Source organism: Rhopilema esculentum, chromosome 18, assembly GCF_057945365.1.
Source record: "Rhopilema esculentum isolate cy_ngs chromosome 18, ASM5794536v1, whole genome shotgun sequence".
Taxonomy (NCBI): Eukaryota; Metazoa; Cnidaria; class Scyphozoa; order Rhizostomeae; family Rhizostomatidae; genus Rhopilema; species Rhopilema esculentum.
In genome coordinates, this window is record NC_142832.1 from 806718 (window position 1) to 821888 (window position 15171).

At 34.7% G+C, this 15171-nt stretch overlaps 1 protein-coding gene across 3 annotated transcripts in view; it reads right to left on the reverse strand.

The window, feature by feature from the left end:
* Nucleotides 1–14921, reverse strand: part of LOC135680878 (protein FAM13A) — a 34914-nt gene extending 19993 nt beyond the window's left edge. The window contains exons 1-15 of one of the 3 annotated variants that reach the window (XM_065195090.2): nt 14740–14921; nt 14237–14304; nt 12652–12843; nt 8948–9053; nt 8221–8337; nt 7563–7640; nt 6897–6964; nt 6539–6605; nt 5735–5771; nt 4965–5050; nt 4085–4142; nt 2641–2731; nt 1783–1829; nt 1050–1083; nt 281–510 (exon numbers count right to left, since the gene is read on the reverse strand). In XM_065195090.2, coding sequence (XP_065051162.2) covers nt 281–510; nt 1050–1083; nt 1783–1829; nt 2641–2731; nt 4085–4142; nt 4965–5050; nt 5735–5771; nt 6539–6605; nt 6897–6964; nt 7563–7640; nt 8221–8337; nt 8948–9053; nt 12652–12678 — 1046 coding nt within the window. In that variant the 5' untranslated portion in view covers nt 12679–12843; nt 14237–14304; nt 14740–14921. The remainder of the gene's footprint in view (nt 1–280; nt 511–1049; nt 1084–1782; nt 1830–2640; nt 2732–4084; nt 4143–4964; nt 5051–5734; nt 5772–6538; nt 6606–6896; nt 6965–7562; nt 7641–8220; nt 8338–8947; nt 9054–12651; nt 12844–14236; nt 14305–14739) is intronic. The other 2 variants (XM_065195089.2, XM_065195091.2) reach the window with 2 other exon arrangements.
* Between the last annotated feature and the right edge of the window lie 250 nt (nt 14922–15171).

A 15171-nucleotide genomic window follows, 5' to 3' on the forward strand; every position in this document is an offset into this window, starting at 1 on the left:
TGACTGATCATTGATGACTGATCATTGATGACTGATCATTGATGACTGATCATTGATGACTGATCATTGATGATTGACAATTGATGATGGAAGAACATGTTTGATAAAGATGGGGAAAACGATGATGGTGTGTATGTTGTTTTGATGTTTGTTAAAACAAAAGTGATGAACATAGTTATTGAGAATACACAATGAAGATCCATGAACACAGGGCTGCTGAAGATGATTGTCAATGCAACCTTGACATTCATAATATCGAAAAACACTTCATAAAACATACAGTGAGTTCTGAAATCGTTTGCCTCCTGAACTCTGCCCTGAACTGCGAGAATCAGAAGATGGCATTTCCTGCCTGACCAATTCCAGTCGAGTTTCTGTCAAATTCTTTCCATCTTTGCTGCTTCCCGCAATAACATTCCCATTATCCACCATGTTTGAGTTTTCATCTTCGCAGACCTTTCTTGGGGAAGTAGCTCCTTGTGTCAGCTTGGGGGGAGGCGGTCGAGCAGGCTAAAAGGGAATTCAATAAGACATATAAATACAATCTGGCTTTTAAAATTGGCATCTGTGCTCATGTTAATAAATAACATTGCTGAAAATGGATAAAATGACGAAGACCATGGCTACGGCGGATTTTCGTTGATATCTTCTTCAAGTCGATACCAGCCAAAAATATAAGGCAGTGATTGCCCCCAATGAACCCGCAAACCCCTAATAATCCTATCAGTGAATGGATCAACTGCCATTCGATTGATATTGAAAATGGAAAACTTCGCAGCCAGAAATATACCTGAAAATGCTCAAAAAGGTTTGGAAGCACCAAATTATGTTCAACGGCACTTAATAAGGTGTCCATGACACCATAAAAGGTATTAGTGGCAACATATAAGGTATTAGTGGCAACACCAAATAAAGTCTGAGTGGCAACGAATAAGGTGAGTGTGTTAATAAGGTCAGGATGACCCTGTGTTGAACTGCTCAACGTTATGATAACAGCCAAAAAACGAAAAAATTGATTTGTTTTGTCGCTTCAAAGAATGCAAATCTACCTTTTTCCTGGGTGATACTTCAACGCCAACAGAGCTATGACAAATAGATCAAAATAATAAACTCAAACAATAGCTACTTTTACTATAAACAAACGAAAGCTTCTCTTTGATAACAAAAGACAACTTGTCTTTGGCGCGCAGGATTTGATCTGCGAATTCTAGGGTCAATACACAATGAAGAAGTTTCTAAAGACATTCTGTATCGCGCCAAAAGTATTTCATTAGAAACTTACTGAAAGGTTAGTGAAACAGCAAACAGACAAACATTCAGTTTAGAAACAAACAGAGTATTTATAAAGTAGAAGAGCTACGTTGCATGAAATGCATCGCTAGCTGCAGCCTTGTGCAATAAAAAATTATCACATGACGTCTTATGATTGATCCTGTACTGGGTTTCCCTTTTTAAAAAAATCCGTCAGCAAGAGTAATAAATTATGCTAAATGGAGGCAAGGATAAAGGATAGGATGTGAGATTTTTTGTTTAGTTTGACAAATATTTTGTTTCTCTGGAGTTACCATCTTGTTTGAGAAAAGTTTAATTTTTTTTGGATATTAACAAATAAAAAGCTTAATCTTGAAACACAAGTGGGTTCCATGTACAGGTAAAAATATACAAAACATTATCAAATATTTTTAATAAATAAAAAAATTACCAAATTCAGGTAAGGAAATTATAGATGTGATATTCAGACAAAATTTTTACGGTGGTTTAGGGAGAGAAGAGATTGTGTACCTTTCGTTGTTAACGCGAGGGGTATCTTCTGGGTTTGAGGTGTTGGGCTAGAATGATAAAAATTGAGAAAATTATAACCTCGCATTTTGAAATCCAAAAAGCATACTTAGAAAACAAAGTGAAAAAGTAGGAACAAAGAAAACTGAAGTACATATTTAATAACCCCAACTCTACAAGTGCAATTCTAGAGGCAATGTAAAGTAGCGATTTTATAAACAAATAAAATGGTGCTTTTCTGGTGATGATATAAGGGAAAATCGACAGAGAGTTACAATAAATTTCAAAATTGCTCGAACGTTTCCACAACCATATAATTCAATATCTGGATAATTCTAAAAATATTATTCTTTTGCCTCCTGATAATGCTGCTAAACTTTGACAATCCATAGTAATCAGAAAAAAGATTTTAAACTGAGATTGAGTAAATGGTCCTTGAGGACAAAATATTCATATGGTTGCTAGAGCCAATCGATCTTAGATTTTATTGTAGATTGTCTCGGGCTTCCAACCACTACTTGAAAGAGCTAGAATTCTATATACATGAAAATAAATAAAAATAACTTTTTATCAGTCTGTCAAATAGTTCTCGTTGCTGTGGAGGCAGAGCTCTACACGCTTTTGGTGAAAAGAACAGGACAGTTCTAAGTTGCTATTCTGGGTTTAACATTCAATGCGATCATATAGCAACTGTTTTTATAATAAATCATAAAAAAATAAAAAAATTTATTGGTACTTCTTAAAACAAGCATTTAGACCAATTAAACAATTAAGAAAGAACGACAGAAATACTGCTATATTTGTAGAAAGGACAGAAGTGGCACTGAAAAATGAAAAGCTCTCAAAGGTGATAACACCTACCGCGAACAAGTATGCACTTTGTTCTATGAGTTTACAAGTTATTGCATTGACACAGGCCTGCTCTTGGAGCCCTTGAAGGGTGTCGCTGCATCTGTGAATGAAACGAGCAACTCTTTACTCAAACTTATATAGGAACTGCCCTATGGCAAAAACAGGCATAGACGAACATGTAAATTAGTAAACATCAGAGCCCTTTGACACACCTGCACGATCGATAAGCGTGTTTGTAACGGACGCCAACAATGTATCAACTGTGTGTAACTGCGTGTAACAATGTTAAGCAACTAAAACGTTACTTCAAGTAACATCATAAAGATAGCTCGAGATGATTCCCCGAAGCTTGATGAAGCAATCACGTCAATCAGTGATCCAAATACGGTTCAAAATACATCAAAGAAGACAAATTTCCCACGTCATGAAGTGATAAGCTACAAAGTTTAGAATCCAGGGTGATTTGAAGCCTTCTGGAAAGATGACGGACTTCTGTTGTTGTTCATGAAAATCACGAAAGGTATTCCAGCTATGAAATCGAAAAAACAGCCATGCTTTGTTTAAACCCAAGGCTTTAAGTCAGCGTTGCTTGGAAGGTGACGTCAATTCAAGTCAAAACATAGCGAGTCTGGATAGGCAACATGATTTATTAGATGTCATATTACCCCGGACTACCATGGAAAACCAATGATTCGCGTGGTCAGTTTCAAAACTCCATGGCATGTATGACATGTGGTTAAATCGGAATATTGTATCCAGATTCGTAAATTAAGTCAAAACAAGAATCCAAAGAGGGTAAACATTGCTTTACATGAACCGATGAACAAAGCCAATTGTTAGTCTCTCAAAGAAATGAAAACTTCATTTATTCAAAACAGATTCAGCAAATCTGCCCGACAATAAAGAACCAACGAAAGGAATAAAAAGTCTAGTAGGTGGCGTAACAGCCTTTTCAAAATAAACACAGCAACATAATATCGAGCAAAACAGCTGATTGAAACGTTTGAAAATTGAGTGAAAAACGTAGTGAACTAACACCACCTGTTAATGCACTTGTAGAAAATATACAGTTTATGTTCATGCTGTTTCGCTTTGAAAAAATTAAAAAACTACATCAAAACAAATTAATTGGAAACATCATGATATCAGTTAGAGAAATCAGGTTATTTAGGGGTTGGTGGGGGTTAGGGGGTTAAATGGTTGTCTTGCATTGTTTCAGGAAAAGCCAAATGTGACAAGGTTGGAATAATTCGCTGGGATGATTTTGAATCCCATAATGCAATTCACATGCCGAATTTTTGGAATTTAGCGCCCCTCGAACTTCATTAGATTTGCAACACAAACCTTTTCTCTGAAACTTTAAATTTACCTTGAAGGCAGATAAGCATTCAAAGAAAGATAAAAATCGACTGAAGACAGCGATCTATGTAATACAGATAGTCCGTATACATACCTGAATATATTCGGTCCAAAAACAACAGCAAGAGCTACTGGAGTCATCTTGTTCGTGTCTGAAACAAATCGCCGAATATTCAGTCAGATATAAATACAAAAACTGGCGATTGTTGCAAAAAGAAAAAGTTAAAAGCTAGGCTAGGCAGTGGTGAGGTTTTTCCAGTTAACAATGGGAAATGTTTCATTCATAAAGAGCAAGGTCAAAAAGTTGTGGCTCACAGCTGTGACCATGATTAAATGAAAATAAAAATGAAGATTGAAACAAAGATAAAACAAAGGGAAGATAAAGATAAATAAAGATGAAAGTGAAAAGCGTTTCTTGTTTACTAGGTGAACAGCAGCCTAACGGAATACTGAAGCTAAATGAAGTTTTGTTAAGATGAATTGACATAAAAGAAATATGAACAGAAATGTTTGAATTTAAAAAAAGCTGTTTCATATTTTAAAACTTTTTTCAGATCTTGATGAAAGGACTTTTGGTTCAAAACAGTGAAAAGGTGCTTAACAGATTATGGGGGGGGGGGGGGATATCAGAGATTTTCAAAATCGTCCCTATTCTCAAAAACAAATGGAAATATTTTCAATAAGAACAAATATTTGCTAAAAACAACAGAAAAATATAAAAAGGGCTTCGTTTGTAATATATTTTCCTTTCAATATAATGGGGCTACAACTATCATGATCTAAGCTTTCAATGCAAAGGGTCATTTTCATAAAAGGATTGAGAAAAAATCTAAAAGCAATGTTTGATGGCAATGAATCAAAAAAAATTACTGCAAGCTAAATGACATCAAAATACGTTAAAACGACTTTGTTCGCAGGGTTATGTTTATCACGACGAAAGTTTATATTTTCTCTGGCGATAACGGTCTGCTTACCTGAACTATCTGTGATTTGATTTAAAAATTCGATTAAGTACTTCAAAAGGTCAAAATTTGACTGTGGCATCTTGTGTATTAAGTGCCTGAAAAAAACAGTAAAAGCATGAATATCTGGAATTAGATCATCTAAAATGAAGTGGTTGGTTTTTTAAACAAGGAAACTTCAGTGTGATTATATGAAAAAGATGGAAAGGCTTTTTTCAACAATATCTTTAAGGGAGAGTAAAATCACAAATCACAGTAAAATCACAGGGCAGTGGCATACTCCGACATGATATAAATGGGGATTTAAAGCGTCCCTTCCCTCCTCTAGCTAACAGGTCCAGCCTGACCCGACTGGTACCACCTGGCAGGGTTCCCTAGCTCAGGGCTACGAGCGATGGCCAACGGCAAACTCGGCGGGAGACCGGCAAGGAGAGCGGATGAGCTACGACTCCAGGGTTCAACGGCTTCGTGCGGAAGAACTCCTGGAAAGAGGGATGGCGCCCCTTTAAAAACACTGTAGAGGTTCTGGGGGCCCATCTCTACTGTATTAGCCCCTTAGTTTTATCTATGACCATGACAACAAACCAAAACTCAGGTTTTGGGATAGTTGGAGGGTCATGGTTTGGGATAGTTGGAGGGCCAACCTTCTGATAGAGGATGGTACCTGATGATGAAAATCACAAAGCAAAATGAAATTTTCCCAAAAGAAAACAATCATACGGAACTGTTTGAAAAAAGGTGCGAATAATGGAAGGAGGGGCCAAGAGAGAAAATGAATTTACCTTAGAACCATTAGGTGCTGTTCTTTATTTTCTCTAACTAAAAGCAATGAAATATTGTATGTCTGAGTTTATATGAAGCAAAAATGTATCGCACAGGTATAACACAAAACATTGTACAAACAGAAATGACATAAAAGTTTTAAGTTTAATTTTTTGTCTAATTTTGTCGATCCAATCTTCATTTCTTGTATCCCATTCTCTACATGCAGGTAAGGGAACCCAAGCAAGAGAGCAACAGCAAAGGCACAGAGAGCACGTCTTGCTAACATGTATTTTAGTTACTGGGTTACATAGATCAACATTGTAAGGGAAGAGTACATGTTTTAACGTGTATTTTTAAGCCAGGCATTCGGGGGTGTAGATTGGCGATGAGTCAGAATACAAGTTGTCTTGATCAACCCGATAAACAACAGATCTGGAGACTGGATCTGGCAAGTAAGCACCTTTCATAAGGGTGACTTTCAATCTGGTTAAGTAGGTAAGATAGATTGAGCCATGTGAAGGGAAAACATTGTTGGGTTTTCCACAGGTTCCTTTGTCCCGGAGGCTGTCCCCAACTCATTTGATGTTTGAAATTCATAAGAAACCAAACAGTTTGACCTCTGCTTTGTTTAAACAGATACGTGGTACTCATTGAACCATATATCATGAACAATGGGGTAGGCTTATCCATCGAAAAAGTTCAAAATTACATTGATTGTTTATTAGTCTAGGTTTTGCTTGATCTTGGCTAACAGTTTCATGATTCAAACCACGTAGCAAGAGAATAAGGATCATAAATAAGATGACTTAATCCACACTTACGTTGAGAATGGGCTTTTATAAAAGACGGTTGCATGTCATATGGAATAACAGAATCTGGTAGCTCGCGCTGAAAACACAAAAACGATTTGATGAAAATAGAAGTTAGAAACGCGGGAAACCTTTATAACAATAGCAAAACTAAGAGACTTTTGAAAGAGATACAAGTGACCCAATTGTCACCTTTCGTGATTTAAAGTTCAAAAGTAAAGCATTTAGCAAAATAAAGAAATAATAAGGAACCTATTTGTAATATTGTGAAAATCTAGGCAGGAAATTATTAAGGTGATGATAGAATTATCATGGTAGGTTGAAACACAACTGCGAGCAAACAGAACTGTAAAGTATTTAAAAAACAAACCAGGAACATCTTCAGCAAGCTCGCAACTGCCATGACGTCATTAGTCTCCTCAAGATCTGCATCACCGTCTGTAAAAAATTCAAGCAATAAAAAGGCTTTTTAGACTAACCCAGCTTTTTTGTAGATACTTAATAGCATAAAAGTATCTTCATTCCACGTTCAAAACGATTTTGTTTACGCTGGATTTAGCCCTTTAATATGGCTATGTTATTAACATCCTTGTTACACATTGTCGTTGGAAAGGAGTGAGGGGTTGCAATGGAGGGGGAGAATTGCACGAGGGCCGTGACTTTTTTTACTTCTTTTTCAAAGAGACTGTTTTTGGAGCTTTGGAATGAGTTGTCCTCAAGGCACCTCATGCCGTTATACAGGCATTAAAAACCTCATTCTGAGGAGAAATAGTTAGATGCCAGTAGAACAGACCATGAAAAATGACTATCTTCTTGTCGTCGTGTGACACTCGTGTAGACATTTTCGAGTCACAGTACCCTTTACAGAAAGCATTTTGTATGCAATCATTCCCAATCATATTATAAACACACATATATTTTATGAGCTATAGGTGCATACAGGTATACACAGCTTTCATTAAATCTCTTTTAATAAATGGGATGGTTTAAGAGAAATAAAGTAAATCTAAATTTGAAAACGCTTTAAGTAACGTACTCTTATCAAACTGGGTCTTCAGTTTTTCGACAGTCTTCATGTTACCATTAACCCTGAAAATTCCTTCAGTGATGATCCCTAAATAAAATCAATGAAAATTACAGAGAAAACAATCATATTTGAGCATGATCGCAAGTCAAAGACAGTAGGGCATATCAACCAGCACAAATAGCTTTTAAACTTATTAGTTTTCTAAAAATTAATGAAACTGCGAGCTTCTGCGTTGCCACATGATCTCTTTTACAAATGATGCTGAATCCCATTTGGTAGTCACGTATCTTAGCAGTGCTCTTTGACATTATTCGTCATATCTGATAACAACTGATGTATGACTGGGCAACCTTAACTTTTATGAATGCTCATTACAGAACAGAGTTTTGAAAAGTTGGGACTTCCTCATTAGACGGTTGAGATAAGCTATGGTTACTTGGAGGGGTTTCATATTATTCACATATATCTCAAATTCATATAAGCTATTTTTACAAAGTCTTTCAATTCCTTGCTATTTCAATATACAGTTCAAAGGCTTCCAACTTGCGAAACACAAGTTTGTTATCTGCATAGCCAAAACTGGGATACCAAACGCTATCCTGGACCATCTTAAAGAGAACAAGGAAAATTATTAGGTTTCAACTGAGTTTGGTATTAAATGACTCACCATTATCAAGAATGAATTGACACATTTTTTGTACCACAGCAGGAACACCACTATCGTTGCTGTCCCGTTGGACAATGTCATCAAGGGGCACTCCAAAAATTTTTGAATTGGTGGATCCTTAATAAGAACAAGTAAAATAAGATCAAAATATTATCTGGAGATTCGTAAACTGGGGCAAAGCTGTTCACAGACAGTGCAGAGAAACTCGGAGAAGCTATAGTGGCAACATGCAAGAACATCTATTCATTTCTTGGTTCTTTGCTCAATTTCTTGGTTTTTTGGTTCGCTGATACAAATGTCGTGGTGAAACCACAGCCAGATGGCAGACAGGATATTGATTATATGGGGCCCGACACTGGATCGCAAAAAATTAATGGCTAACTGCCATTTTCTCAATCTTTTTCTGGCAGCATTTACAGGGTTTTTAAATTGTAAGTAGCTGTGTTAAATTGTCTGAAAACCTGAATGAAGTCCAAATGAGGGACTGCTGGATAAGCATAGCTTTTCAGTGTCCTAAAACAACCTTTGGAAGCTAAGTAGCAAACAATTACAATACACTTACAATTACAATTACAATACAATACAATACAATACAATAAAATACAATACAGCCACGACTGTAACAAAAAGCGAAAAACAGATAATAAATAGGTAAGGGGTTTGCAAAAATAGGGGATAAATATTAATGGAGTTGTCACGGGCTCCATAACAGTTAATAGTAAGATACCTGCAGTACTTGTTCTTCGTTTGCCACGAGGGGACGAGATTATTTTCTTCATTTTCGCATATGCCGATTCTGAAGCCGGTATCACTGCCAAGGTTACAGGTGAGTTCTAAAACAATTGAACAGCAATGATGAATGACTTTGAAATAGGTCGTATCAGTGGCAGCAGAGAGCATCATAAAGTGGAGAGGGCTGGGAAGCAGAGTGTGGATATGGCATTACTAAATGCATTGGTTGGCATAGCACATACCCCACCAAATGCTTTGTCGATTTTCCAACAACGGATTAAAAATAAAAGTAAGTGAGTGCAAAACTCTTTGAAAAACTAAGAAAATTTTCCCAATTCCGATTTCCCTTGTCATTACATTCAATCCACTAGTTAATTATATCAAAAAGTCATATTGCAAAATTACAAACATTTGATCGCAGAAAACAAAAGTTAAACATTCAATTCTGACTATTCCTGCAACACCTAGTCGACTTTTGAATGTACTTTCGATTTTAATGCCTTTTCTCGACCCCCATCTATATCACGAGCTCTCTGCATCAACAATGATCTCGTGAAAAAACAAACTTCAAGGTCAACTAGAAAAGCAAAATGAGGGTAAGACCAAGTATTTGTGTATCCTCGGGAATATACCAAATCAGACTTGGAATTATTCAACAAAGAAAAATACAAAATACGTTGCAAAAGTGAGAATAAACATACAGCTCAAAAACATCTTAATCCATCGCAAAAATTTACGAATAACAACATCCAAACACTTAATAATCTCATAGACAACTGACAATAATGAACAAACTAAAGATTAATTTGCCTTTAATACGGGCTATAAAATATAAGCTTTGAAAACTAAAAGATTAACTGAAAATCCTTAGTACTTATCAAAGCGCCAAGTTACAATTGAAGGCAAATCAATTCAGGAAAACAAAGTAATGAATGAAATCTGCTAGCTGTTTAGTTGATATTCGCTGTTGGTACCAAGCGAAAGAAAGAGAATAAATTGCTAATGTATTTGACCCAGAGACAGTTTTAACACGACAAATGAGCTTGAACATTAACCAAGGATGCTGGCAGTACACCGCCATTGAGGTTTCCCAGCACCAACGCCTTCATAATCATAATTAGATAAGGGCAGGTGAATCAATCTTCGTTTCATACTGGACAATGGCAGGTGCAATGAGTATATGTACCCCTAAGTGATAATATCGAGAAACCACAGGCAACAATATATCAATGACAACGTTCCTGCTCTAGGCAAAGGCATGATAATCCCGCAGTTGCAAGGTCTGCTGGATTTGATTTGAGGCCGTACTGAGAAGCAAGGCGTATAATCTACGTCGAAGATTTTTGGATCAAGATGCGCTAAAATATCTGAACAAAATATTTCACATGCCGATGCTCTGCGAAGAAATCTTCTTAAAATAAGCGATCAGATTCATCCTTGAATTAACTAGGATTTCTAAGCTGAATAGCAACAAATTTTATCAACACAAGACATGCATATAGGGTTAAGTCGAACTCAATATACTCATTGGAACTGAGTCAGCAAACACTGAGAATTGATTTGTGCAGTTTTCCCGCAAAAATTCTGTTGATTTTGGAATTCATACTGAATTAGAATGTTTATGCAAAAAGTTGCGTTTATTCTCCAGCTATTTTGAGTATTTCAAACACAAAAAAGGACGAGAAATTAATCAGTCACTTAATAGAACGGATAAATGAAAAGGGGCGCTGAGGTTGTGCACTAAACTTGAATTTACGTAACTTTAAAGAAAAAAATCTTTTGACATTGAAAAAAAATTATTACGATGAATTTAAATGATTTATCATATTTACAACACATCGTAGCAACAAAACGGATTTTAGCTGAAGACAATAAATCTCCTTTTCCCCGTTAATTATTTACGAGCATACAAATTTCTTTATCTGCTGACGCCAGCTTAGTACATTAGCGGAGATAGTTTTATAGAAGAAGACCAGGTCTGTTTATCAATGCAAAAGAAGCTGGGTGGAGAAAAGAAAAAGAAATTCCTCTTGAAACCAGAAAGAAGTTAAACGACGCACATTGTCAATTTAAACAAAGCAAATGGAAAGAAAGCGTTTATCCTTGACCTGATGAAAGGAAGATAAATCTCATAAAAATCCTAAAGGCATGAACTTTAATGTCCTTTTTCTGCCTTGTTTGTGAAGAGAAAATTTTTAATGGATTTTTATTTATTGGGGAACTAAGTAAAATCTCCTTTCTCGACTAAATAACTTTCCATAATTTCACTTTCAGTATCTCATAGTTAGGATCCTTTGTAATCGAATTTAGTCAATATCATTATTTTGAAACAAAAATATAAAAATCAAGTATAATTCTTCTATGTGTTTCAATAACATTTCCAATACATCTAAGTTTATAAATCTTGTATAAAATGCTGCATAATAAAAAGAAATTATTTTTAACCAGTTTTCCTTACAATTCATCAAACTAAAGTCAAATTACTGGGTGACATTTACAAGTCAGAGGACAATGAAAGGAATTTTGAGCTCCTGGAAATTAAAATTTTGGTTTTATCAATAATAAAGCTCATCTATAGAGCGACATTGGTAGGAATTTAAAATAAAGATTATTCTCTGGAATCTTAAGTGGTGACTTTATCCAGAACTTGAGTAAAATAAGCCAAAAATTCTGGTTCCCTTAACTGAAGTGGTCCCAAGGAGCAAAATTTGAGCTTAAAACATGTAGAGATATAATAAAACAAAGCAAAGGAATTAAATGCAGAAATTTTAGGTATATAAGATCCAATTTTGGGTCTTAACAATTCACAGCTGAGTATATTTTTAGCTACCATGTAATAAATGAAAGGAGATTAAAATATTTTATGGTTTCTTAGCAAAAGATTATTACTTAGGTAACAAGGATACAAAGCAGATAATGGTTGTAGGAGGATTGTAAGATGTGTCTTACAGAAGATGAAATACTTAAAGGGAGGATTTAAAAAAAATTAAAAAAAACGTGTTGAAAAGAACACCATCATTGAACCCTTTTCTAATGAACAAAATTTGTTTATTACCAACTTATTCAAAGGGCAGAATTAGCTATTACATAGCAAACTTCTGATGTTTAACTTCCAAACTTGTACTAAGTTAGGTACTAGATGTCTTTTACAAGCCATGTGAGCATTTGAAGAAATTGGCTATGTGCAGCTAAGGGTTCTTAAAAGGTAATATTTTTTGAAAGAACAGTGTATCTCCATTCTTTTTCACTAAAGGGAAAACAACTATCCACGGAATGTCCAAACTTACTGTCTTATATTGAACTTTTTCCTGGACAAGCATTTCTTCTTTCTTATAAATGGAGATTGTGTTCTTTTCCAAGTAACTTGGTACTGACCATGCTAATTGCATTTCACAAAAATACTGCATTTTTAGCATTTTCAGCCACAAAATATCCAAATGAGTAGGAATGTGCCACCAGGACCTTGTATTTTGCCAAGATTTAACTGATTATTAACAATTTCATATTCATGTTTAACATTTGACAACTTTAATATTTAACTGAACAAGTTTAACAATGTTTTGTATCAATTTTTATTCTTTGTATGTTGTTGTAGGGTGCCAGTATAAACATTTGTGACTGATCTGGCACTTTCCAAGATCATTAATTCCAGGTCTGTAAGGTCCTAATTCAAAATAACATATGAAAAATGACACTTACTGGACTCAGTGTTGAATTTGCATCCATCAGAAGATTTGCAATATTGCATCTTTATTCAAAAGCCTCCCAAAATTTGGCTACATCCAAATACAAAGCCATGAAATGAATTTGCAAGCCCTGCTCATCCAAATTCCATTTTAATTGATTCAAATATCAATCTCAATCTTGCAGAATTTAAAACCTTGTAATGGTCTAGGATAAAAAGTCATGTATGTAAATATTTCAATAGTTCTATTATTAGGTATAATCCTCAACATTTTGTTGACATAAAGAAATCTAATTATACAGCTGATGATTAAATAGGGTGGTTTTCATTAAAATAGATTAAAAAATCTGACATATCATTACTTTCAAACAAAGACAATATGATGTTAGTGAAAACATACTTAATGGAGGATTCAACCAAACAAACAAAACACAATATGGATAGTATCAACTTTGTGTGCTACAGAAAAATACATAATTGATATCAAATCATGAAAACTTATTTGCTTAATCTTATCTAATCATGATTAATTCAATATGAACTTTAGTCTATTTCTCTTCTTCTTTACTGCATTCAATCAGCTTTCAGTTATCCAAAAATACTTTTGATAGAAGATTTTTCTTCTCAAATTTTATATCCACAAGAAGAAACATTAAAAAGTGAATATAAAAAATATATACAATAGGGAAAATTCTAAATTGATTGCTTTCTTAAAAAATATATACATTAAGTTCAACCTTGTCAACAAAGAGATAGATTTAGGTAGAAGGACTTGAATGATAAGTTTTAATTTATAATTTTCAGTGTAAATAACATCAAATCATTGCTGGCAAAATAATTGCAATTTAATCCAGGATATCACAAAATGTTTTCTTCAGAAAACATGCAGAAACAATGTTAACTATATACATACATAAAATTCAAATCTCAAACTATTTCAATTTATTTCTTAACACTGCAAATTCTCTCAAAGGCTAATCTTACATCTTTTGCTTATTATATAAACAAATTAAGATTGACAGGAAGAGTAGAAAGCAACTTAGATATTTAAGTATTGCTTCCTAATCTTACAAATCATACTGCACAAATTTGGTATAATCCTCTTAAAATCACTCCTGTTATTGACAATATATAGCCTTGATTGGTGCACCATAGTTCATTATGTCTCTAATATGCATTTTTTTAAGACTCATTATACATTACGCTATACGGCAAGAAAAACAAGTATTTCCGTTAAAGAAATAAATTGCCATCGTTTCCTAGTTCTCCATTCACTCCACAATTAATAACCATTAAGATAAGCCAATAACTGTCAGGGGGTTATTACAGTTAAAAACCATACCGACTACCTATTAAATATCGCAAACACACTTCCTTCAGCATACTTATGCATCAAAATCTCTAAAAATATTGCTCCCGGTGCACTATACTATGAAGCACAACTACCATCGACAGGTTCAATAAAGGTTCGCAGCAGGTATTTCTAGTTCATTGACCCTTTTAAACATGTTAAACTCTTTTCAGACGATCGGCGCCAGAACCCATGTAAGTAAACAAAAATTGTTCTGAACAGTTATGCGTAATCAGAAATCATCATACCGATAAATTAGCAACGAACCATGAAGATCACGATCTTCTTGTTTTTATGACAGCGCGACACAAATTATCTAAAATATATACTTCTAGGTAATTTTACTGCAAATTTACCTGAAAAATATTTTCGAAAAATAAAACAATTGTGTACATCGGTATTCAGATTATACCTATTTTATCTTAAACGGGGCAGCATTTATTTTAAACAGATACCATTATCTATTACCACAGTGCAGAAATTTATTTACAACCATTTTCCAAACCTGTTTTTAACACATCTCTAAATCGTTCCGGGTTCTCTATGAAAAATTATCCATTGAAACGATTGAATTCTACTTAATGGCTGACATTTTTCATCGCTGACTGTCTCTCCTTGGATCATGACAAGTATGAGGAAATTGCGAATAATGTACTCATAAGCTGGTATTAATCTACTATTCCTTAGTGACAGAGCTTTAGGCCTACGAAATTGCAGTCACAATAAGAACAAAATCATGTCTAATACTCACCAAAATGTGTTGAAAAACACAAAGGTTTATTGATAAATTCTTCCAGTATAAGCGTATGTTATCTTGTGGTGTAAATATCCGTATATATTTGATTAATTGCTAATTTTAACTCTTAGGTTTGCTGTGGCGGCAACCTGGTTACCTCACGGCAAAACAGTCGTATAGGCTTCGCGATTAGCCAATCCAGGCGCATGTTTAGCATCATGTGACTCGAGATTACATAATTCAATTCAATGAAAAATTCCATCCCAATTCAGGAAAACACCAGGAAATTTATTTGTGCAGTTGCTTCTGCATCTCAAGCAGTTTTTCTGTGATGTAGATGTGTTCACACTATTTTGATTAAATTTTGCAGGGCAATTCAAATGATGTAAACGACATACTAATTTCCAACTGAATATTATCATATTCTGGCGGTGGCATTCATGCTTG